Consider the following 24,989-nt stretch of genomic DNA (forward strand, 5'->3'; position numbering starts at 1 on the left):
ATCTGCTGCTGCTGAGGCTGGTGGCCGAGCCCACGAGACTCGTTCTCCACCGACATTGGCTCTCCTCTGTTTAGATACAGGCCAGAGCAACTTCTATCCCATTGATGGATCATTTGTAATGCTCCCTCGTATGTAATATCATGCAGAATTTCTAAAATAGTGAATATACACAAGAGTCAAACTGCATGTCCATATGCAGATTTATACAAACTAACAATACAAGTGATTGGTGATGCTGATCTTTCCCTCTTTCTTTGTGGTTCCTTCGGTTTGAGCAGATTTATTTCTTAAAAATCTTTGTTCTGCAACTGAAGCAAACGGAGTGATGAGTGAGTTATCTCTGCATCACACACGTTTCTCTTCTGTTACTTGTTTGCAGTCTACTGACATGACTGCAAAGGCAAGTGCAGAATTTAAATCCAGTGTTGAAATATAGGGAGGATGGTTTCTAAAGAGTATGAAGTAACCACTCTTATATTCTACATAACCAGAACTCCTTGAGTTGTTCCTAAAGCAAGGGCTCACCTCCCTGTACTGTCCACACCTGAGAACGGACAAAGATACAAGAAACACAGAACAAAGTGAAAGGTTTCAAAAATAAAAAAATATACATACAATATGTGCACAGCTTAATAAAACAACTGAAGGCAAAGTGAGCCTTCCGGACGAGCCAGAGGGCCGTTCCTGAAAAGGATGGCATCACAAACTGTATATTTTCATGACAGATAACATACATCATAGTGGATGTATCAAATAAAAACACACAACAGTTGGTTATGTGACCTGTGACAACAGAAGGACTGGGTGCATCACACTCCTGAATCCACTGGGTTTTGGTCTTTCTCAGCAGGTTCGGACGCAGGGATGCTGCTGCCCTCTGCTGGACGCCCTGCAGACTCACTGTCAGCTTTGGTGTCGGATTTAGGAGCATCCTTGTGGTGCCGCTCTTTCACTTTGACCTGGGCAGGACTGCCTGAGCGGCTGCGGCTGTGGGTGCCGCTGTGGGTGCCGCTGCGATGCCGGCGGTGTTTGCCCTTGCGTGGACTGGGACTGCGGGACCTTGTCTTCATGTGGAGGACAGTGCTGTCGTCTTCTGAGCTTAAGTCAGAGCTGTCTGAAGAGCTGGCGTCAAGCCCTGAAGTGGGAAGCTGGATCTGAGGAGAGAGGGAAAAAAAGAGGATAAGAGTGGGAAGGAAATGATAGAATGTGGAGGTAGAGCATCAAAACGTCATCAGAAGATGCAGATGGGAACATCAAAATAACACTTTTAATGTCACCATAGTTTTGATTACCTGAAATGGTTCTGTCACACCCACAATGGTGCTCATGTTGTTGCTATAGTAACCTATGATAAAATCCCCTGAGCCTTTGGGCAGTTCCTCCTCGGTAAAGGTTACCTGGAAAACAGTTTGTCCGACATTAATTCAATGTGAAACAAAATCATCTGAGGAGAATTCAGCACGTATCCAGGTTACCTGTTGTTCCTGTCGTTGAAAATCAGCCTCCTCTTGCTTGGCCCACACGTATCCCACATAGTCCTTGTGGTGTTTGAAACCCACCTGTGAAGGCAGCAGCACAATGTATTAAAACTTGTTAATGCACAGAAGTATTTGTTACACCTCATGGTTTACACGGGAGACGTTACCTTGTACAGTCCGATCCAGTCCCAGGAGCTGCGTGCGAAATTTGCCGTCAGCTTGAATTTGACTATTGCATCAGCAATGCAATTCCACTCATCCTCCACAGAGAGCGTGACCAGGGGAACATCCACCTTGTAAGGGAACTGCACAGAACATTCCTCATAAACATTCACAAAGTGCAAAAATATTGCAAAAATTGAGGGCTTGGTATTGGACCTCAGAGTTTTTGAGTAAAATGTGTCGAAAGTGTCGATCATCAAAACCCGAACTGAAGTATGGAAAGTTGGCACATAAATTTGGTCGAATCGGTTTGTAAATTAGCAGGATTATGGTAATATTAATTAATACAAAACTTGGTGGTAGGGGTCTGGGAAGGTGCCAATTAATTTAGGTGCAGATCAGAAACAAGGGGTGGGTCCGGGAATTTATCTTCTCTAACTTTAAAATGGCGAGAATATTGCAGCAGTTTTTTAATATTTTCTTTGAGAATAATTTGTGTTTTTTTATGAAACAATCTGATATGTTTAGAAGGCTGATGATTTTGAGTTGGTGCAAATCTGGATCTAGTGAATTTAAATGTGGTTTCATAAAGGAAGTGTTGGGCCTTGGCGCTCCACTGAGTGCAATACAATATTTTAATAAATCAATACATAAAGCTAGAAGTTTAGATTAACTCTACAGACAAAGACCTTTAACATTACCTTATTGACTTCACTACGTATGATATTATCACACTAGTACAGAGATGGAAGCTCTCTCAGTCCTGTTCACGTTATATTCTGGTATCTCACCTGCACAGTAAAAATCGAACAGACTGGTTTGTGGTCGCTGACGGTGAATTCCATGTGACTTCGGTAGCAGTGTTGCGTCACTTTGGCACCGTTGGTCAGCCCTGAAATGGAGGTGCGCTTCCCCTCGCCAGGTGCAGCAACGGCAGGCGCGGGGGCTCTCAGACGCCACAGAATCCGATCGGTCCAAGCCGGCTTGCGTTTCTTTCCACTGGGACATGGACAGAAAGACGGAGCAAGAAAGAGAAATACTCTGATTAACATTTAGTTAAAAAAAAAGAGGCCCTTTCGTGTGTCCCTGGGCAAGTGAGGACCTTTCAGAGAGTCAAGTTCAGATATCTGGCCTAGAATTCACAACATCACCCCTGGCAACACGAACCTTGTGTCGTATGTGTTTGTTCCAACATCGAACTTGTAGGTGGGAGGGAATTTCAGCGGCCCCTCCTGGAATCCCTCCAGCACCGGCTCACTGTCTTTGGCCATGTTCAGCTGAAACAATAACAATCAACACACATCTCTGAGGAGTTTGGTTCGAAAATGACTAACACCTCTTGTGATGATGCTTCTCTTATGCCCTCTAGTGCCCACACCTACACAGTGCATGGTCAACCAGAGGAAATGACATGTATGTACATATATATATATATATATATATATATATATATATCATAGAGAATTGACAATATTTCAAAACCATTCTTAACTAAATTTGAGGAGTTTGGGGAAAATTTGAAACCTAGATTGAAAATTAACCAAACTGTTATGGAAATGGATGAGGTGACAGAGGATTTGTAACCTTACGCAGATGAATCACATTCATTTCACAACCATTATTCGTACCTGATCCTTTTCCAACAGCATGGAATACTTGTTGTTGTCAATGGCTGATTTCACCACTTGCATATCCAGGTCATCAATTCGGAAATTGAGATCTCCCAACCAGAACACCACACTGTACACAAAGGATTAACTACATGAACTCTAAGTACTTTCTCAGTTCAATGTTGTGACAGAATTTACCTGAGAAACCAGAAATACAAAAGATAAGTCTTCACACAGTGAAACACACACTGTTAATAAAGATGGACGACATGACAGCTCCCCAAAAGTGAAGCCAAAGCCTCTTGATCCGACCCTGGTGGCTGACTGCGGTATAGGTCATTAACCTCACCTCCTCTATGTTAGTAGATGGGACATCATTCATCATTATTCAAGGTTCTTTTTTTCCCCGTAACTTTGGTTTAATTAGTTATTTGACGGTTTAAACACAGGTTGAAATGTCCTCAATACCTGGACTCCCTCCCCAAGCACTACGATTGCAGGTTAGTTTCCGTTAGTTGGTATTTTGGCTTCATTTCTGGATAGCCGGTGGAAGTGGAGACATGTCGTCCATCTTTGTTCACAGTCTATAGAGTGAAACAAATCCATGGCATCTTTTTCTTCTTATCCAGCAGATACATCAAACTATACATGTGCCACTGTGCTTGTGTTTATAAACTGCTGACATACTCGTGGTCGAGAACCCCGGTGGCCGCCTGGCCCTCAAACTGCTGCTGCTGCAGGATGCTCTCGAAGTCCTCCATGCGCTGCTCAGAGTTTTCCATGTGAGCCGGTAGGTGGCAGTTCAGGAAGCAGACTGTGTGACCGAACACTGACATGCGGGCGCTTACTCCACCTTTATTCCCCTGTGACACAGACCACAAGCAAGTTAAACATTATGAGGGCGAGGGAGTCACGAGCTGCTGTGAGGAGAGGGAAAGGTGACATTTTCTCTGAAGCAGAACTGGACAAATGAAGGAATGAATAAAATATGGTCTGTGATGGAGAGCGTCAGTGGTATGTCAGGTCTCACTGTGGTGAGTGCTGTGCTTCTGCCACAGACAGGAAGTTTACTCAATAAGGACAAATGAAAAAAACACCATCAATATTTAATGCTAAGAGTGAAGAGCACAGTGGGGGGGACAGGATGAGTCTGTGGATTTCATCCCACTCTTCTCACGACAGCTGTGACCCACTAACACACAAGAGACGCTGGAGTGTAAAATATGAAGAATGTGTGTTTATGTCTCGATATTCTTCAGGGAGGATAGAAGCAGGATTTCACTTAAAACATGGAACCACAGAACATTTCAGAAATCCCCCTCTGTCGTCTCTCTTCAGTCTTCAATCCCGACATTTTTATTATGAAATTTTAGCTATTTCCGACATGTGAATGTTGGAGTTAAAATTAGTTAAAATAAGTGAATAGGAGAATTTCCCCTCAGTCTGCAGTTTGCCCCTGGTTCACTTCTGTTATGCTTGACTTTCCAAGCATTACTAACCGCTCGCTGAGAGATGCAAAAATCCATCTCTTTATCATTAAACCAGATAGAACATCATTTGAATAAGAAAGCTGATAACACGCACATGAGAGTCCCAAAATACAGTTTGCATATTCAACCACCGCCACATTATCAACTGTTCACAAACCGAGCATTGTGTAAAAACTCTGTCAGGTCGGCTGTTAAAGTCATGCAACCGTACACCTGGACACTCCCACAGAGAGGTACAGCCACGCTTCCACAACACAGTGCTGATCACAGAGCGGGTGTCATGGCCGTCTCACCCAGTATCCCCCCAGGCCAGTGCGGGTGGTCTCGGTCTGGACGCCGCGGAGGAACGGCAGATGGAAATACTTGGCGAAAACCAGCAGTAGCAATCCCTGCATCCGCTGGGAGGTCACCTGAGACAGGTGAGGAGAAAGGGACAAGAGGACAGAGTCAGAAGACAGTGAAGATCAAGATAGGGAAACATTAATAGAATAAACAAATGAGGAGAAAGAAATTAGCTCATAGCTGGCACTGAAATAAAAAACTGCATCAATTTCTGCTGCTCTGCTCTGCTTCCTCTCCTCCTCCTCTTGCACTCTTCATCTTTCTACCTCTTAACATTTTCACTCTGCCCTGTGGCTCAGCTCTGCCACTACTTTACATGAAGCACTGCACATTAAAGAGGTCAAAGCTTGTGGTCTGCCCTCACAGTGGAACAAACCGCTTTATAGTGGAAACCTTCACGCTCAGACCTTTCCATCCCCTGCGCCCTCCGCCATCATGCTGCTTGTGATGCTACATAACAACAAGCAGATTGTGACAACTGGGGACTATTTTTGTACTTCACAAGAGGAGCTGGAACGTGTAGTGCATTTGTTGAGTCGAGAAAGACATGCCGTATCAAGCCCCTCACCAGATATTTATGTTCATCCCTCCCTCTCTCCACTGGGCCACACATCCCAACCCCCCACCGCAGGCCGAAGAAGCACGATAACACCCTGCCTGAAATGTCCTGAGGGCAGTAATGGAGGCACACGTCTCCACGTGACATAAATTGGTATTTAAACCAGTTTGTTGCGTAATAGATTCTACTGAACCGTGAAGTGGACCGAGTATATTTGTGGTACGTGTGCGGAAGCAATTTGTTTCTGTGTGAGCGCTCGGCTGAAGTCTGAGAGAATGTACCTTTGCCTGTGTCCTGTGGTTCGAAAAGCATGTCTTATCAACATGAGTGAACACGGGAAGAGCTCCTGAAGGCTGCCAAGCTACATTTAGGCTGGGAACGAAAAAGACATTTAAGCCCTAGACAAGTGTGTGTGTGTATGTGTGTGTGTGTGTGTGTGTGTGTGTGTGTGTGTGTGTGTGTGTGTGTGTGTGTGTGTGTGTGTGTGTGTGTGTGTGTGTGTGTGTGTGTGTGTGTGTGTGTGTGTGTGTGTGTGTGAGTGTTAGAGAGAGTATGTGTGCAGCAGTGTATATTGGACCTTGTGGTACACACAACTGAGGAAATAAGCTGTGAGTAACAAGTGTGATGTTACTAAAGCAGCCATGGATTTTAGAGTTCAGGGCAAAACCACAGCTCATTTATTCAAGTCTCTGATAGTGAAAAACACAAACACACCAACATCCTCTTCTTCTTATGACACATCATGTATATGGGACATCATTTTCTGGATCAATTATTTTTTTGACATACAGAATATATTTAAATGAAACATATGTAACTCTGCCCACGAGGGGTCTCTCAATCAAAACCCTAATAAAAGATTGGGAGTGCGGTCGAATAGTCCATTTTGCGACCTTCCTAACTGAATGAAATGACCTTGAAGTATTTCGGTGGCCGCCATTATGAGACCTGTTCGAATCCTCTAAAGGAGATTAGGAAAGGAGCTTCAATGCTTCCTAACTTATCTCCTTTATGAAAGCATAATTTGTGCATCTAAAGCTGTAGCTTACTCCAACATAAATTAAGGTTACAATCATGAAGTGTTGGGTGATTAGCCAGAAATTGTGTCAGCTACAATATGTTGCTCTAGTGAAGCGCTGATTTGAGAAAGCAGCATGTTACAGAATGAATCTGACGAGTATCTCTGAGTTGAAAGAAAGCACGACGTGTCTTTTAACTACGGGTCTGTCCACCATGTCATGTCTGCTCAGATTCTCACTGACACCAGCGTCTATCTCCTTCTACTTCAGCTCCTGACACCCACTCCGACCAACACATCCCCCCCCCCCAACATGCTCACCTCATCCATATCCACATGAAGTCTACTAAAAGGTCACATTGAGATGATTTTAACGAGACTCCGGCTAGCGTAGCAGACCGCGAGATAACCGGGGGACAGCATCAGTCTCACTGTCAGAGGCCCATCAACACTGACAACAACGCCATCCAAAAATAAAACAGCACCCTGGGAGACATTTGTCTAGCTCCCTCAGCTCGACAGCTGATTCACGCTCTCTGGCTCACCATGCCAACCGAGCCAAGCATCGCTTTCACATGCAACCATTCACACCACGCAGTTTGTTAAGAAAATAAACATTTTCCATGGCCGTGCTTCAAATGTCTTATTTTAAATGCTATTCGTCTGCTGTTTTTGAATGAATCCTCTCTGATTTCTTGGTGTTCTACCTCGCCACACTGGGTGTGTGTATAGGCATTGTGAAATAGAAAGATGGAGAAAAAGGGGAGGACAATGCGGGCGTGAAGCCACACAGAGGGAGACTATAAGTGTGTGCTTTGCTTGACTTTGCATTATAAACGTGGCAGCAGAAGAAAGCAGATACGCCGACATTACACGCTTGCTGTAAATTATCACCCCATCCGTTGCTCAGGGAACACGAAGAGCCGAAACAGCGGCAGGAAGCAGAGAATCATCAGCGATCACGTAATCCCAATGAATCTGAGCTGTTTAGCCTTTTACTGAGTGCGTGCATATGTGTTTATAATAAGAGCCATTACTGACCAGCACATAACCAAAGGGGCTGAGTCTCTCCATGCAGACCTCGCTCCACTGGTCTGTGAAGAGGACATCTTTCAGCCTTTTGTTAATCATAGAGTTCACTTCCTGCAGCCTTGAAGAAAAAGATGACACACAACGAGGCACGAGGGTCAAAAGCAGACATAGATGTGAAGAGGAGCTCGGGAAATGTAATGGTGGGTTAATAAATTAAACGACAATCGTTGGCATAGGGGGGGGGGACATTCAAAGCCGAGCAAGGACGGCTCATTAGTGATATTGTGTGCAGCGTTAATATGAGAGGAGGGAGCATAATGGGACACTTCAGCCTTTCTGTGGACGCAACTGGATGACTAGCGCACACCGCAAAAACACACTCACCCGATAATGTACATGTCTGTGTTTCCATCGCCCACGTTCAGCCCCAGCAAGGCGGTGATGTCATCAGGTGGAGTGGCCGAGCCCACGTTCCAAGTGATGATGTGCACCCTGTTGGAACAAGGTGTTACATAATGTCTCCTTCACAACTCAGAGACAGAACCTCCAGTCCTCTATGTTTTCATTGAAGAGATTATGTTTTGGCTCCTGTCAGTTTGTTTCGTTTGTTGTTTGTTGGTGTGTTTGTTTGTGAGAAGGATTAAGCAAAAAATGACGCAACAGGACTTTGTGGAGGGGTGGGACATGAGCGGAATATGCCAATCCTATCCAAAGAGAAACCAAGCAGTTTAGACAATTATTAAAATAGCATTACGTCCCAGCTAGTCCACTGTATATGTCACACATGTTTAAGTTCCTTAATTAATACAGTATTAGCGGTGTCAAAAAAAAGCCAGTGTAATTATATTATATACACGAAACAAATCATGATAACACAAGATTATTTAGGACATGTAGGCTGCATCAAATGTCTCATGTGTCTGTCAGCTATTTTAGAAGTTTTGGTGTAAACATTCAGCTCCCGAGTAAATTCCAAGAATGTTGTATAAAACATGGAGAGCTCACTATGCTAACTTACTGGCTGTGTAAAGGTTAAACATTCCCTTGTTTGAACATCCAACAGAACCACCTCACAGTAATTACTATAATTAGAGAAGCACGAGTGTTATTTAGGATGTGAGCAGCTATTTGTCTTATTCAGTAAATTATTTAAATCAGTTTTTAATTTTCTATGATGGGGCCCTGACTTTGAAAATAATTCCTTCAGAACCAAAGCTATATAATCTGTATATAACAATATTTCAATTTGCCCATATCATTTATATCTCTTTATGTTTAATATCCTATCTTAACAAAAAAAAATTTTAACCTGGAAGAGTAAAGGTAACACTTTACTTCCTCATCATTTAAAGGTAGTACACAAACATTTCATATATCATTTATAACACATTCAAATGTAGCTGTTAATAGCTCTGAGGGACATTTAATGGATGTTAAAGTAAAGTATTTGTCAATATTTATGATGTCTGTTTGAAGACATTATATATTCGTACAACTGTTCTTAACTATTTATTATTACCTCCGCCAAGTAGGTTATGTTTGCATCTGGGTTTTAATGATATTTAGCAAGTTTACGCAAAAATGGATTTCCACAAATTTGGTGGGTGGATGTGCTAAGGGTAAGGGAAGGAGCCATTGGATTTTGGTGCAGATCCAGATCAGGGGATTTTAATTGTTTTCAATTTCATTAACATTGTGAGATTGGGCGTTTGACATTTCACGGGGTATAATTCTTGGCTCTTAAATTAAAACTCTAAATAAACTATGTTTAGGCAATTGATATCTATGAATGTGTGAAATTTGATGCAGCTTGATTGCTTGTGGGTCAGGAGTTACACTTGTTACTTTTATTTTCAATATTATAGTTTGTTATAAACTAAATTATATCAATTAATAAATGTTGCGCTCTGTAAACCCGGAAGTTAAAAACATAAATATACCTGACGCTTAAACAAATGACTGTGTTACATGTTTGCACTAATCATGCAGCCGTGCTCTCAATGGTGTGATACATATAAATAAATACTACATGTGCCAGGACTAATCTTCCTCAGCTCTCTGGAAACATGACGCCCAATGAGACATGCTGAGACATGAACGTCACACACACATCATGACACTTACCTGAAGTCTTCCAGAGTCTGGGCCTGAGTGTCAGCTGTACCTGCGACAGAGAAGGCTCTCTGTGCATGAGGGTTCATGTGAGGAGGCACAGGCTTGCTCACAGGTGGGTGGGGCACAGAGACAGCCCTGACTGGGTGGTGCCCTGGGCCTTTGGGGCCAGTTTTGCGCTCTCCTATGGGTTTGCCTGCTGCAGAGCGGGAGGGCTTCTGGCGACTTGACACAGCGCCGTCAGGGATGCTCTCGTCCTGTTGAGTCTCGGGAGCCGGCTCAGCTTTGGGCTCAACTTTAGGCTCGGCGATGTCAACAGAGCCCTCCACTCTGGCACTTCTCTGGGGTCGCCGAGGGCGGGCAGCGGCAGCGGCAGGGGCCGGGGCTGGGGCCGGGGGCTGGCCGGTAGGCAGATCTGAGGGTGGAGCCGCAGGATTTAATGCCGGAGCTGGAGTTGTTGTTGTTTTTGTCGTTGAAGCTTCTGCTCCAACATCTGGGTTTTCTTCTTGAGTCGGACATTGTCTCTGATTATCTTGGTCCATTTTCAAGATTTCTGTGATAAAAGAAAGGAAAAATGTTGGAATGGTTCCACTTGCAAGAGGCACACTTGTGGTTCAGGATTTTTAACACATACTCTTGTGAAGCATCACATGGAGGCATTTATATAACAATTACAGCTGAAGCACAGTCTCTGATATGATGATATAATGTGATAAAGACAACAAATAAAAAACAAAAAGGCACAGTGAGGATTTCTGCCACTGAAACTGCAAAAAATGCATCCTCTGTCCCAAAATGACGAGTCGACAGAGCTGATGAGTGTCGGACTGTCGTGAGATCCAAGCAACCCAGCATAAAAACAGAGTGAGTCAGGCTCCCACCATCGTGACTGTTCAATTAACCTGTCGTCTCTCGGCCTTGAACGCAGCTGCATGTACAGACAGGAGAAGACGTTTGGAAAAAAAAGACACAACAGACAAACAGCTGAGAGAGGAGGACGAGACAAGAAGAGACATATTCTCCTGCTGTACTCAACTCATAGAGCTTTTGCATGGAGCTTTGGTGGAGACGGGGGGAAGAAAAAGCCTGGAACACGGTGGATCATCTCCTCTAGTTCCGCCTGAGCCGTCCTCCAGTTACCAGGGCGATGCTCAGTCAGTTCATATCAGCTCAGTGCACCTGCCATACACTGAAATGAGGAACCGCTGCACAGTCCAGAGCAGCAACACACAGAATAAACAACAACACAGAGGGAGAGGGAGCTGCAGAGATCAGAGCGACAGCAGCGAGGATAGAGGAGGAAGATAAACCGACTGATTCAATATCCATTTAACTACCTTGTGAATAAATATCTACTTTACTCTCCCCTATGACTGACTGATAACACAACAGAGATCAAGCTGAGGATTTTGAAAAAGCAAATGCATGAAGCGTTTTACACCAGAAGCAACTGCTTCAGTGACTGGATGGAGACTTTATCAGTAGTAGATTAAAACTTGGATATGAGCCTTTGACAAACACCTGTATCAGTGTTTGCTATGTCACCTTTAGGCCGATATGACACATTTTATTTTAGAGGATAAACAATGTAGAAAAGATTGATTGATTATGGTGAGATCGAACGGAGCTGAATAGAAAACCAGAAATTCAAACCGAATACCGAGTCACAAATCAAATGAAAGAACCTATTTGGATCACTGTAGTACACAGAGACAAAAACTGTCTCACTCGTAAAAATGCTGACAATGCGTCCTATGAGAACTCGTCATTACAACATCATTACAGGACTAACACACCGCACCCATCTACAAACTCTGCTTGACTTTGACCTCAACTACACACTCGTAAAGTTATGCGACTGTGTCTTGCATGATTGTGATGTCAATGTCTTATTTTTTGTTTGACTAAGAGTAAAACTAACCTTGTGCACAGTTACATCCTTCACCAATCGTTATCATATTTTATAGTGGAAATCATGTCCTGTACAATATGGACATATATTTAGTGGGTGAGGAGACAGGGTTTACACGATAGGGACAGAGAAACAACAGAGCTCTCTCACCATGACCTTGAAGAGACAGAGGCCATGACTTTCATGCGGAGACGATAGCTGCCTCCGTGCTGCACATGTGCCACCAATACCCTGGCTGGGCATAATGTGTTCCTGGGGTCCATATATAGCACTTAGCGTTTAGATTGTACGTGTGTGAGTGTGTGTGTGTGTGTGTGTGTGTGTGTGTGTGTGTGTGTGTGTGTGTGTGTGTGTGTGTGTGTGTGTGTGTGTGTCTGTGTGTGTGTGGACTGGGTTTGGCCAAACATGGGATTGTGTTGGTGCAAAATGAGCTGAGAGGGAGCTGAGTGAGACAGCCCATTCAGTGACAACACTGTCTCTCCGCAGAACGTCTCTAAATTGATCCTCTCACACTTCCCTCTGGCACTATCTATTTTTCCAAGCTCTAATCCGTCTCCTCTCTCTCACATCGTCCCATTTTTATAATCCTCGCTCTCTCCCCATCTTCTCCCAGACTCTGTTGTTCCATCAAACCCACCTCCACTGCACACCAATTGATTCGCTCAACCCTCCTCCAGTGCAGTTTTTCCCATCTCCTGCATTTTTCCTTTCACGTTAAGCTGACCTCAAATTTTCTCCTCTCCTCGCCTCGGTTCTTCCCCCTGCGCTCTGAGGTGACACTCCTCCTCCGACATGCAGTGTATTGTCTCCTTCAGCCAACCACCTCACAGCCACTGTCCATGACGTCAACGTGCCGCCATCACAACAACCAGACGTGGATCAGGATCAGCCACATAATATGCTGCCTCCGTGCTCAGTAACATGGAAGAAACGTGACAATTAACTAGGATGTGAACACGAGAGCATCTTCAGTCCATGTATGAGAAAATGCAATAGCTGTGAACAGGGAGATTCAGTGTGACGGATTTTGTGAGCGTGATAACACACATTTATTTTCTGAATGTCGAAATCTAAGTTAATTGGACAAAAGCTCAGTTTTTATAATATATGACTGAGCGAGAGCCAAAAATTTGCCTCTGCAGGAACAGTTAAAGCCGACAACCTCTTCTTATTCCTCTCACGTCTGCAGAGGACCGAGTGGAATGATTTGATAATAACTAGTGTGTCATGGTGTTTACATGCACCCTCCTGAGGGGTGAGAGCCGAGAGAGCCAGGGAGGATGCTGTTTAACCCAAACAGCAGCAGACAGGCGCCAACCTTCTTGGATCCTGTGATGGAGGCGTTTAACAACACAGATTACTGAGTCAGACGAATTCATATTTAATTTCTCATCTCTTTAGGGGGACGCCATAAAGAAGAGTCGTCCAGATCCTCAAACTGTATTTTCTTTCATCTCAAACCAACAGCTCTGCGTGGCTGCATTCTGTTAAGAGTCCAGCCACAGTGTTGACCTCAGTCTCTTCACCTCTTCTGTGTTTAATATTAAAATTACAGCCCTGCAGAGTGTTGGTATCCAAGGCCTCCAGGGCCATATGCCCCTGTGACAGGGATACTAATGGTGACCTGGACAGAAATTACACTGCTGCCTAAGCTGTAAACGGCTCCTCCAGGTCCTAGTGCAACCGCCCGTCTCTTCCCCCCTGTGTCCAGAGGCCCTCATCTTTCTGATCAGGTCACAGCCGAGGCTAGAGGACGTTAGAATGATTCTGCTTTACAGTCACAACATGTGCTGACAACCCACAGTGTAATGTCGGCGCTGCAACATTATGCAGCATGTTGCAATTTCAGATTCTGTCAATCAACGATTACATAAATTGGCCAAACAGAAACATTCGTGGAGGCAAACAGTCACCCTGTGGTTATCAGATGCGAGAGCAGAATCTCGTTTATAATAATAATAATTATTATGCATACACTCTGCACAGTGTCATGTAATGCAGATAAACACTTTCAGTCCAACGTTATCTGTAAAAAGCAGAAGTGAATGCAAAGACTCACAGAGCTTGGACTAAAGGAAAACAGGCCCAGTGCCCAGTTGTGTACTGTAGACTCCCTGTAGTGAAGAGAAGTCAGTTAATCGTCCACATGTTCCTTCCTGCCCTGTTACCGGTTTTCACATCGAAATAGGACTTAAGAAATACCCACAATGATGTGTGTACGCCACAGAGCTGCCACAAGTTGAAACAGCAGAAGAGGTTGTGACTCCAGCAACAACAGAGAAAACCTGTTAGTGGAGTAAACATCGATGTTTCTGCACTATAATAAAATTACAATTTACAAAATTCATTTGGGAATTCAACGTAAACACTACGAGATGCTAAATCCTCTCACTGTGCATTTATCATGCTAGATTGCATGAGCAGAGAATCTGAATACTGCCGAGCAAGGACATGTATGGCACAGTAAGGGGTGAAGCTCTTGTGGTTATTTATTCTGCACTGTATGTTAGATGACACATTTACAGCATGAGCTGGTGAGCCTGAAGCCGCCTCTGACAACCAAGGGGACGCTTTTTGACAGGATGTGTCCTATGATATCTGACCCGGTCTGTTATGTAAACAGTGGCATACAAGTTGGGGCAGTAGACACCAGTATTTATTTATTGAATACACGGTACATGTACATATGTATGCACTGTGACAGTAAGAGGACAGCATTTACATGCATGACATGTATATGGGCTAATTATACTCCAGTTTCTTCAAGGACAATCATTTTTTTCCTGGCTGTTAAAAGAGAGGATGAAGGTCGTTTTCACCAGATATTATCTCAGTGGTGACAAGCCAGGCTGTAGTGCATGTGTGTGTGTGTGTGTGTGTGTGTGTGTGTGTGTGTGTGTGTGTGTGTGTGTGTGTGTGTGTGTGTGTGTGTGTGTGTGTGTGTGTGTGTGTTTGTGTGCATTTCTAACGTGTGACTATGTGAAAATGAATCATCAGCATGGTTTCTGGCAAGGACAAAAAGGTGAGAAACGTGTCTATTCCTCATCATGTTGGTTTCACGTTACAAACGAACACTGTAACACACTGTACAAACATCCCTGCTCGTGTAAACCCATCCGCAGCAGGAGGATCATGTGTCAGGGATGTTTTCAGCTGCTGCAACAACAGTAAACAACAACGTGATTTACCTTTCTGTGGGCTGCTGTGCTGAAGCTGTAACGATGATTGATGGGAGCTGTCCTGACTCACACACACCGATACATGCTAAGAATAACGCATGCGTGCAGCAGAGGAGTGATCACCTTTACCTGGGCTGGCTGGTCAGGGCTGAGGATGTGGCCAGCAGGTGGATCTGCTTCCTGCAGAGGTAGAGCTCGGTCAGCGCGGAGCCTCCGTGCACGATGGGACTGTACCATTAACTGAAACGCGCGCAACTTTCCTCTCCAGTCGCCTCCCAGTTGAAACCATCGGCATCCAAGCGCCTTCCTTCCTTCCTCCCTCTCTCTCTCTCTCTCCCTCCTTCCCCTCCCTCCCTTCCTTGCTCCCTTCCTTCCTCCGCGGGGAGATGTGACAGAGATCCGGGGCAGGTTGGTGCAGGAGAGAAGCAGGAGACAGATGCACCGGACAGACGTCTACATCTCACTGGACCACTATACGTCTCCTGGTGAGTTCAAAGACACGGGCGTCAGTGGGTCCTTCGGATTCCTCCGCGCTTCCGTGCAGCGAGCAGCCAGGACTGACCGTGAGAGGCTGAGCTGCTGGTTCCACTCAGCAGGCAGAGCTGTCACACATAGACACCGCACACCGTGACACACGAACATGGCGGCCGTTCACATGCGAGCAAAGCACAAATCAAAGCTCCACACGCCATTGCTTCGATTTGTTTCCTCCACAATTTTATCAAATTATGTGGGTCTTCATCAAGCATTAGACTGAATGAATTAAACTGTAGATTTCAAAGTGAACAGCTGTTCTATGTGGTTTAAAGCTATGATGAAACACCACTGCCGTCTGGTGGTTAGTAGGGGGAAGTACGTGTTATAATTAGAGAACAGCTGCCAGGGTTATATGGCCTCACATTCTAATTACATAGAACACTTCAAATATTGTATACATATATATAAATAAGAGTCCTAATAAGGATAGCTGCAAACCCGTATGTGCGTGTATATGTGGGTTATATTTTTATATTATTAAGTTAACCTTCATTAAATATATGTATATTTAATATTTTAATAAAGATTTATTTTCATTTGTACATCTACAGAATATAAATCACGCAGCAATTAACTTTTAATAATAATTTTAGTAATTCATAACGTAATCCACTGTATTACAAAAATATAATCGCATCTGAATACTTTTGTTTTACTTTTGTTATGTATGATGGCTAATGCAGATTACATTTAGATATAATCCGGGTTGATTGTATATTTATTTCTAATCTGATTATGAAGAAGAACATGTAATCGGTCATAACCAAACACTGCCAACTGAAAATAAATAAATAGAAGCACCTCCATCTATTGAATAACCCTTTTTAATAACATTTACTTAGGACACAAATTAAATTTAGTCAACCATCCCATGGATGAATGACCAAGTGGGTTAACTACTGCCATAAATGCAAGTGGCCTGCTGAGCTCTCAGCTTCCTGGGCCTCTCTATGAAGTGTCTGTTAATGATTCTTGTTTCTGCGCCATAGAGCTCAGTTAAAGGTTGTTGGGATTTCTAAATTTTAACTATAGTCTGTGTCTGACTGAACTCTTAACAATAAAGATAGGAACAGTTTTAGCTAGATATTATGCCTTCATACAAATGATTTTAATAACTGTTGCTGCTCAGTGTTAATAATGAATCTTTCACTTGTTCTAATTTCTAACTTCTGATATTAAAGGCTTATTCCCTTGGATTCATTCAACATCATATAAAGTTCCAGGAGCTGTCTGATAAAGTCCTGGAGGTCAGACAGAGTGACGTTGTTGACTTAATTTTGTATGTTGCTTTGGTTTCGAGGATCCGAATGTTTACACAGTCAGTTTGTTTTGATATAGCTGAAACATAATATTCTTTGCTTCGCTGTAACCTGTTCATTGCGTCCTAAATAAATACTTTGATTGACTAAACTGAGTTCGGCTCATCTTCTCTTGAAGTATAAACGAACACGCTTAACAAGGTCAGAAGACAAAGTGAAGCAAAATGATCCAAAGGAGACACGAACAACCATAAAGAGACACAAAAAAACCTACTACCTTGTTCTGGGTCCATTACTAAATGTAATATAGCTGATAAAAGCAGATTAGTTATATCCCAGTTGTTATATTTTCAGCACACTTATAAATATCCAAGGAAAAACATAACAATTTACAACACTTTATGTCCAGAAGCTAAAGCACCTCTACACTGAGCCAAAGCATGTTGCCGTGGCAACACCTGAGGGCACCTCGTCACTCTCCATGACATCTTAGAGTTTTTCTCGATTGCTTAAGCACGATTTTCAAAACAGGGCCCGGTGTTTCAAAACACTACACACAATAAGCACCACCACACACACAATCAGCAGAACACCTCAGATCCTTTGCAAAATGAAACACTCTTGTACTATACACTAATTTATCAAAACCATATTTTTTAACCATATGAAACACACACGCTTCATATGACTTAATTCAGTTTGAGCCAGTTACATACTGCTGTTGCTAACCTAAAACACTTTTAGCAATTCCAGTTCTCAGTGATTAGAGAACTGTAAGTGAAGTACACAGCGAAAGTGCAAATATACAATAAATTCACCAAACACTACACAAGACCAATGCTGCAGACTCATGAAAATAGAATTTATTTCTCTCCATATTCCCTAATCAGTCAACATTGAGAATCAAAACAAAACATTTCCCAGTTTTCATGCTACTACAGGAGTGTGCATAACACTGTAAGCTCAGCAAATATCAGACTAGCAGAAAATTCTGAATCCAGTACAGGTTTCAATGAGGACTACCTGAGCCTGGGGTCTGAGATCATAAACCCTCCACCGCCATGCAGAGAAAAACTCTTTGATTGGGTTTAGAAACTGAGAGTATGATGGAAGGTATGGTACTGTAAACTGTTGATGGTGTTGAAACCAGTTCTGGACCAGAGCAGAGCGGTGGAATGACACATTGTCCCAGATGACAATGTATTGCATCTGGTGCCTGTGGTTTACTGCTGTGACGATGTTGCGCAATCGGTCCAAAAATGTGACAATGTGAGGTGTGTTGTAAGAGCCCATATTGGTGTGACGGAGGAGGACCCCATTCTTTGCAATGGCAGCGCAAAGGGTGATGTTACCCCCACGTTGCCCTGGGACATTGATTATAGCCCCGTGGGCGTGGCCAATGACATTTCTGCGTCTCCTGCTTGCTTTTGTCAGGTTGAACCCTGCCTCATCTATATATATATGAATTCATGCAGGATTTCCTCAGCATCCATCTGTAAAACTCTCCGAAATACAGTGAAAGACAAGATTGTGTAGTTCAGCATAGGTCTGGTATACAGTACATTTACAGTATAAAGGTTACGTGTGCAGTATGCAACATCACAGTGCTAAAGTGAACAATACATACCTCCACATACTAATGCTGCAGCCGCAGCCTGCTCCTCTTGGATTCCCCCTCTCACCCTCACTCTTCTTCTTTTTTGAGCACAAGCTCCATTTTGGAAGGTTTTGATAATTGTGTAATACTTTTGATTTTAGTGTTTAAGCAATCGAAAAAAACTGTAAAACATTGTATCTGACGTCATATGTTTTATGTCTATCTGTCTTTACCAGATACAAGAGAATGTTTGTTGGTTAAATTTTGTGGTGAATGAAATCACAGTTCTATGTGCACTGCATGTGAGAGCCCACTTTGATGTTCCTGTGTTTCACGCTTTCAGGTTATTACACTGAACAGAATGCCATCATTGTGTTTGCAGCATGTTTCCTTCCAGACAGCGACTGTGACAATTACAGTTCTGTCATGGAAAATCTTTTTCTGTAAGTAAAGTTTTACTAGGTGGCACACGCACATGTGGACAAGCAAACATTACAACCCCTCACATCATTCTACAATCACAAGCATTAAATTGCTGGATTAACAGAGTCCACTCTTCTGTCAAGACTTCCCACAAGGGGGCAGTGCCATGTAGAAATAGAAGATGCCTTTACTGAACTCATCAACGCAGAGTTGCAAGCTCTCTTTTATATGAATGTATCATGACCTGCTGTAGGATTAGCACTACCCTCAATGAAATGGAGAGGCCAAGCTTCAATCAATTCACAAGAAAGTTGAATTTTAAATGAAATGTTGCTTTTTGTTGAAGACTTTCTCTGTGACTTTTTAATCTGTCTTACTCTGTTTCCTATTGTTTGTGTGTGTAGGTATGTGATAAGTACATTGGAACTAATGGTGGCAGAGGATTTCATCATTGTTTATTTGAACGGCGCCACACCTCGCAGGAGGATGCCCGGTTTTAGCTGGATGAAAAAGTGCTACCAAATGATAGACAGGAGGTAATACCCACACAAACAAGTGCAATGCAAATGTAAAGTAGGAATATGATACTGTTGTGATTAATACAAATTTATGGTGTATAGTAAATTTCGATAAAGGCCAAGTGTAAAAGAGCTACTCCTGATCATTTCACAGCTCCTCTGCCTCTGATCCTGTCCAACAGATAAAGAAAAACCTCAAGATGTTCATCATTGTTCATCCTTCCTGGTTCATATGGACTTTGCTGGGAATAACCAGACCCTTCATCAGGTTTCACTGTTGTCCTTTAAGTTTAAATGACTGTCAAACATTTAGCACAGGATGTACAATCAAGAAACCCTGTTAACCTCTTGCGATGCGACGAGCAACCGTTAAAGCGGGCAAACAAATTACTGCTTCGTACAGCTAGGTACTGATGCGACCTATCATTGGAAAGCTAAGATCCTTGTGATTCAATTGATGAACCATTCTAAGATCTGATCACCACAGCTGGTACAATCAACGTCTCAGTCAGACCCACGGCAATAAAATCTTTTATAATATTTTTGTAGCGCTGTAACCCCCAGATAGGGGAGAAGGGTGCTATCTGGCACTGAAAACATGGAAAAAAGCAAAACTGAAGCAGCAGGAGTTGATGCATTTTTTTTTGCATTTTATTAACAAAAAGGTTCTACAACAGAAAAGGCAAAATTATTCCTGGGAAATGCAAAAAAAGAAAGAAAAAGGCCACAAAACTACTGACTGGCTCTATCGCCTCACCTGCCTGGAACATACAATCTGGGCTTGTAAGTATAAGTTGAGCTAAACAAAAAGGCAAAGAGAAACCACACTCAGGACAAGACCAAGTTTGGACCCTGGGCTACTGCTGACCTATCAATTCAACCTATCTGCAAAATTCAGCAGATAAATGCAATAGGTTGACTGAAATGTCATCCAATGCAGCGCACGTCATCCATTCTCTGTCACCTTGAGTCTGCCCAGCCCCTCCTTTCTCAGAGACCTGATCCTACACACCTCTCCCTGATCGACCTGCTGATCTGACCCCATTCACAGATCTGGAAAAACAACAGTCAAATAAAGCAACATCACGGACATAAGCAAATCAACTGTCAACACATACATGCTGTAAAATAATTCAACACACAACTCAAAACCAGATTATCTACATAATCTAATTGATAATCAAAATTCTAATAATAATTAAAATGACCAAATATCTTTATATAGGGAGACAGCGCTTAGTGAAAAGGGGGAGAAAGCTCCCTTTCAACAATTGTTATGATTAATATTATTATCTTTGGCTGCTCTGTGAATTGCAGAGAGACGTGATTGAATGCGACTAATATAGTGCCACTAATGAAACATTTTAATTTGTGTTCATAACTCTAGAATTATAAACAAATTTAAAATACATCTTAAAATCTTAAAATGTCAAACTTTTGGTAAAGAGATGATGCTGCTTGAGCATCCACTTTAAGTCCCCAGCACCATATATGCATACTCTCCTGACGTGGCTGCCGTGACACTCTGGGTACACCGCTCCAGTGAATCCTGCGACCCCTCAAGCCCCTGCCACTTCACCTGGCGAGCGATGGCATTGACGTCTGACATGTCATATTTCCTGTGGGGCCGTGATGAGCCAGGTACTTCAGGCCAGGGGCGTCGTTAGGCCTGTTTTAGGGGGGCTTCAGCCCCCCTAAAATGTTCTTCAGCCCCCCCCAAATATTTATTGGGATTTAAAAAAAAAAAAAATTTCAATTTTTTTTTTTCAAATTTTACTATTGTTTTACACGTTATTTATAACTCTAACATGCTACATATGTGAGTGCGTTTCTGGTTTGTATGTTTTCTCCCCCTTCAAATTACAATCCAATAGCCTCTCATCATACTTAAAGGTCCCATCGTATGAAAATTCCACTTTTGTAGTGCTTCTACACGTTAATTTGGGTATCTGGCATGTCTACCGTCCCAAAAACTGTGGAAAAACACAACTCCCGCGATCTGGTGTGGTTCCTCTATGTCAGGAAGTATGCGCTAGCGAGCGTCCAATGGGGTTATGGGCATTCTTTACGTCATTGGCAGTCTTTACGTCAGCGCAGAGACCCCCACCAACACTCGACCCACCAATCGATGGAACCACAATAGATTTAAGAACCACCCACTTTATTGACTGTCCATCGGTTTGCGCCGCGATTGCATTCTTGCGAGCCTTGTAAACACTTGAATAAGCTATCTAGCAGCATGAAACGAATTCGACCACCGAGAGCCACCGCGTAGCCCATAGCCCGTAGCCTGGAGCCCGGGAGGCGAGAGCCCGGAGCCGGGAGAGTGAGCTGTTGGTGTTTTTTCCAGGTAGGAGCTCGGAGCTGCTTCACTGTGTTGATGCTGTGGTTATGCTGCCTCAACTGGATGTGACTTTGTTGTTGTTAGCAGCAGCAGCTAACGCTGGCTTCTGTGTGTGTGTTTTGCCCCGGTGGAAGCAGCATGTATGAATACAAAACAGCTTGCTGCTAGCGACGCTAACGCTAGCCTAGCGTTAGCTGCGGCACCGGCACCTCCGTGCACCGCCGCTGTCGGGTCCGGGACGTCCCGGTGAGGGCTCCTTGGAGGTGCCGCTGTTAGCTCCGGGGACGTCCCGGTGAGGGCTCCGGGACGTCCCGGTGAGGGATCCTCGGAGGTGCCGCTGTTAGCTCTCGGAGTCTAGCTTGTGTGTGTGTATGTTTGTGGCGTCCCGGGCATGCAGCACGTTTACATAGAAAACAATGCACTCGGAGGCTAACCCGACTCGTAGCTTCTGTGTGTGTCTGTCTTTGTTAGAAACTAGCATTGGAACGTGTTCAAGGAACCCCCCCCCGGTCTCCGGTTGCATTGTACCGGTGCCGGTGGGCTCGCTCAGCGCCAGGGTGGCGAAGCGGAGGAGGAGGAGGAGGGCAGAGAGCTGCACATTATAACTTTTGTGGCTCTTACAGATTTGCTCCACGCAGCCCGAGCTGCACGAACCGGTGCCGATCACCAGCAGCTCGCTGCCGCCTCCGTCGCTCGCTTTATAATAGACTCATACCCGGGGTTTTAAGTGCATTTCGCTGCAGAAGTTGCAGCAGTGTTAGCTTCCAAGGCTAGCCCCCACATCCCTTTGCCTGTGTGTGTCTGTGTCTATCTGTGTGTGTGCGTGTGTCTGTGTGTGCGTGTGTCTGTGTGTGTGTGTGTGTGCGAGCGCTCAGATACAATTATATACTGTATACACACATATCTAATGCATGTATTTAAATAAATGTACATCCTTATCAGAGGGTGTAGTAGTTTTAAAATTGTAGCTTCAATGAAGAAACCCAACAAACAAATACAGAAATATGTGCAGGACAGTGACTTAAAATTATTTTAACAACCTTACATATGCTAAGGAGAGATTTAAGACGTGAAAGTGGATGTGTGTGTGTGTTGTGTGTGTGTGATTGACAGGGGGGAGCGGGGCGGTGAGAGGGGGGGGGGGGACTCAAAAGAGGTCAATCTGAAGAGGGCTGTTTTAGACAGGGTAAAAAGGCTGTTGTTTTAAATGATCCTTGTGGTATTTTGACCAAAAAATGTTACAGACATTTCATTAAGACCCCAAGGAATCATATCAACTGTGGTAAAATGGGCATACGAGGGGACCTTTAACAATAAAAGACCGGGCACTAGGACCTTGGGGAGTCTGCATCGCTGCTGCGCTGGCTTTCTCACTCTGCCAAGTAACGTCTCTCATCAAGACAGTAGGGTTACAGCCAAGGAGTTTAGCTCATAGTAAATGATGCACGGAGTGAAATTGTAGGTACAGGTAGTTACAGAATGTGGCTATCTGTAGTTGTTAACGATTGTTACCTGCTTAAATTTAGGTTTACTTGAGGCAAATGAAAGGGAATATTGTAATGAGCTATGTTAACACTAAGCTAGCTAGCATCGGCTGCACTGGCTGCAGAAAACAATGGGGCAGAAAAGGCTTCACAGTCTTGCAGCCATGTCAATAGAAAGTGACATACTAGGTGGACTGAGTCACAACAGACTGATAGACCGATTTGCCACACTTAAAAACAGAAGGCATTCTTTGACGCTTCCTCCCACTAAATATAGTCATTAATCTGTGCTTCCAAAGTATGACTATGGCCATGGAAACATGATTACATTTACTAAAATGTCCTGAGCATTGGATTCTATTTTTGAAATAATTTGAATGTATTTTTGTGTATTGTGTATCTTATTCCCTTCTGCTCATAATACAACAAATAAACAACTCAGAAGTTGACACTGGCAGGTCCATTCTCCATCCATTGTGTGTGGTCCCTTTAAGAATTAGGATTTGGGAGTGACGCGGATATGAAAACTAGTATATCTTTTTTTCCTTTACAAGCAGGAAAATTATTTCTCTCTATTTGAGAAAAGTTCATATTTGTGTTGTCAAATTTCACAATGACCCTGAAATTCTGTCTCTTCTGTTATCTTATACTAAATGACTGCAAGCAAAGATACAGAGAAAAATCACAGTCTTTCTGACTGAACCAATCTATGAACTGTCTGAAACAATGGATATCCGCAGCTCCAAATGAGCCCAAAAATTGGCGCGCGCTGTGCGCGCAAACATTCAGCATCCTTAGGGGTTAAGCCCCCCCTTTCTTTCAATCCTAGAAACGCCCCTGCTTCAGGCATCCGCTGAATGGTTGCCCAGAACATTTCATCAGGAATGAAGGTGTCTTTGCCCCACTCCATCAGTGCTGGCACTCGGCTGTCCTCCAACACACTGCGGATGAAGCCCCGGCTAACCACAATGTAGGCACTTCCATACATTATGGTTATGTTGATGGGAGGAGGCTCATTTGCCTTTCCTGTATCCTGAAGGAGTTAAAATTGTGAATTAATGTTAAAGTGATGACTCCTTTGATTGATGACTATTAAGTAAATTGTTTACTCCACTTTTAAAGTTTAGTTTAATTAAAATTCAGGCTTTAGAATCTGCATACCTTATGATGCACAACCATAGAGTATGCCAGGGGGAAGTCCTCTTCTTCCTGGCTCAACGGAGATGTTAAGTATTTTCTTCTTAATTTGAATGCACTGTAAATAAACAATATTAAACAAAGAACTTTCAGTGATTTAAGTGAAATTCAATATTCAAATAAAACGTCTAAAATCTGTAGTTTAAGCAACACACCTGCAGTCTTCGGTTGCATTCATGTAATGTTCATCAGGGATGTGAACACTCTTGTGGAAGTCTTTCTCGCTGGTCAGTAATTTGGCCTGCTCCAGTGCCTCCCTCTCTCCCTGCAAGATACCTGAGCAGTTGCACACTTTCTCTGTGCTGTCATCAGAGTCTATATACTCCAACCAGCTGTACCTGAGAACGGAGCTGGGATTCCAGCCTGGTTCACTGCGAGTTAGTAGGGAGAGGATCGATAGTGATCCCAGTGCAATGGTGAGCTTCAGGAGCAGTCGAATTCTGCCTCGTTTCAGGAGCGTCATTGTGGGAGAGGAGTAACTTTCACGTCGTCTTGCAGTGTGAGTTCTGGATGCTTTCCACAATACCTAGTCCTAATATGTTAACACACCCTTTTAAGTAAATGCATAGTATATCATCTCATCATCTCTATAAAAACTTGCTGAATTCATATAAAATTTTCTGCATACACAGGGCGTTGCTTCTTCTGTGTGTGTGAGAGAGAGAGAGAGAGAGCGAGTGAGTGAGTGAGCGAGAGAGAGAGAGAGAGAGAGAGAGAGAGAGAGAGAGAGAGAGAG

At 43.5% G+C, this 24,989-nt stretch overlaps 2 protein-coding genes across 2 annotated transcripts; both read right to left on the bottom strand.

The window, feature by feature from the left end:
* Positions 1-809: 809 nt before the first annotated feature.
* Positions 810-10,345, bottom strand: inpp5jb (inositol polyphosphate-5-phosphatase Jb). The gene is made up of 12 exons (XM_061071179.1): positions 9,816-10,345; positions 8,076-8,183; positions 7,701-7,809; positions 5,034-5,150; positions 3,938-4,113; positions 3,269-3,380; positions 2,808-2,917; positions 2,432-2,639; positions 1,646-1,783; positions 1,476-1,559; positions 1,293-1,397; positions 810-1,154 (listed from the first exon to the last, which is right to left on the bottom strand). The coding sequence occupies exons 1-12, from the start codon at positions 10,343-10,345 to the stop codon at positions 810-812; spliced, it is 2,142 nt and encodes a 713-aa protein (XP_060927162.1).
* Positions 10,346-15,400: 5,055 nt separating this feature from the next.
* On the bottom strand, positions 15,401-24,716 carry LOC133001572 (beta-1,3-galactosyl-O-glycosyl-glycoprotein beta-1,6-N-acetylglucosaminyltransferase 3-like). Its single transcript, XM_061071180.1, has 4 exons — positions 24,409-24,716; positions 24,218-24,311; positions 23,922-24,089; positions 15,401-15,496 (listed from the first exon to the last, which is right to left on the bottom strand). The coding sequence occupies exons 1-4, from the start codon at positions 24,714-24,716 to the stop codon at positions 15,401-15,403; spliced, it is 666 nt and encodes a 221-aa protein (XP_060927163.1).
* Between the last annotated feature and the right edge of the window lie 273 nt (positions 24,717-24,989).

The sequence above is a fragment of the Limanda limanda genome, chromosome 5 (assembly GCF_963576545.1).
Source record: "Limanda limanda chromosome 5, fLimLim1.1, whole genome shotgun sequence".
NCBI classification, from domain to species: Eukaryota; Metazoa; Chordata; class Actinopteri; order Pleuronectiformes; family Pleuronectidae; genus Limanda; species Limanda limanda.

Excerpts from the sequence above, each read along its gene's own strand:
- inpp5jb (XM_061071179.1), bottom strand. The coding sequence starts at position 10,345 with ATGGACCAAGATAATCAGAGACAATGTCCGACTCAAGAAGAAAACCCA. Across the intron at positions 5,151-7,700 it reads GCCCCTTTGGTTATGTGCTG|GTGACCTCCCAGCGGATGCA; the intron begins GTCAGTAATGGC and ends CACCTGTCTCAG. Across the intron at positions 1,155-1,292 it reads GTGTGACAGAACCATTTCAG|ATCCAGCTTCCCACTTCAGG; the intron begins GTAATCAAAACT and ends CTCTCTCCTCAG.
- LOC133001572 (XM_061071180.1), bottom strand. The coding sequence starts at position 24,716 with ATGACGCTCCTGAAACGAGGCAGAATTCGACTGCTCCTGAAGCTCACC. Across the intron at positions 24,312-24,408 it reads AATGCAACCGAAGACTGCAG|TGCATTCAAATTAAGAAGAA; the intron begins GTGTGTTGCTTA and ends GTTTATTTACAG. Across the intron at positions 24,090-24,217 it reads CTATGGTTGTGCATCATAAG|GATACAGGAAAGGCAAATGA; the intron begins GTATGCAGATTC and ends TAACTCCTTCAG.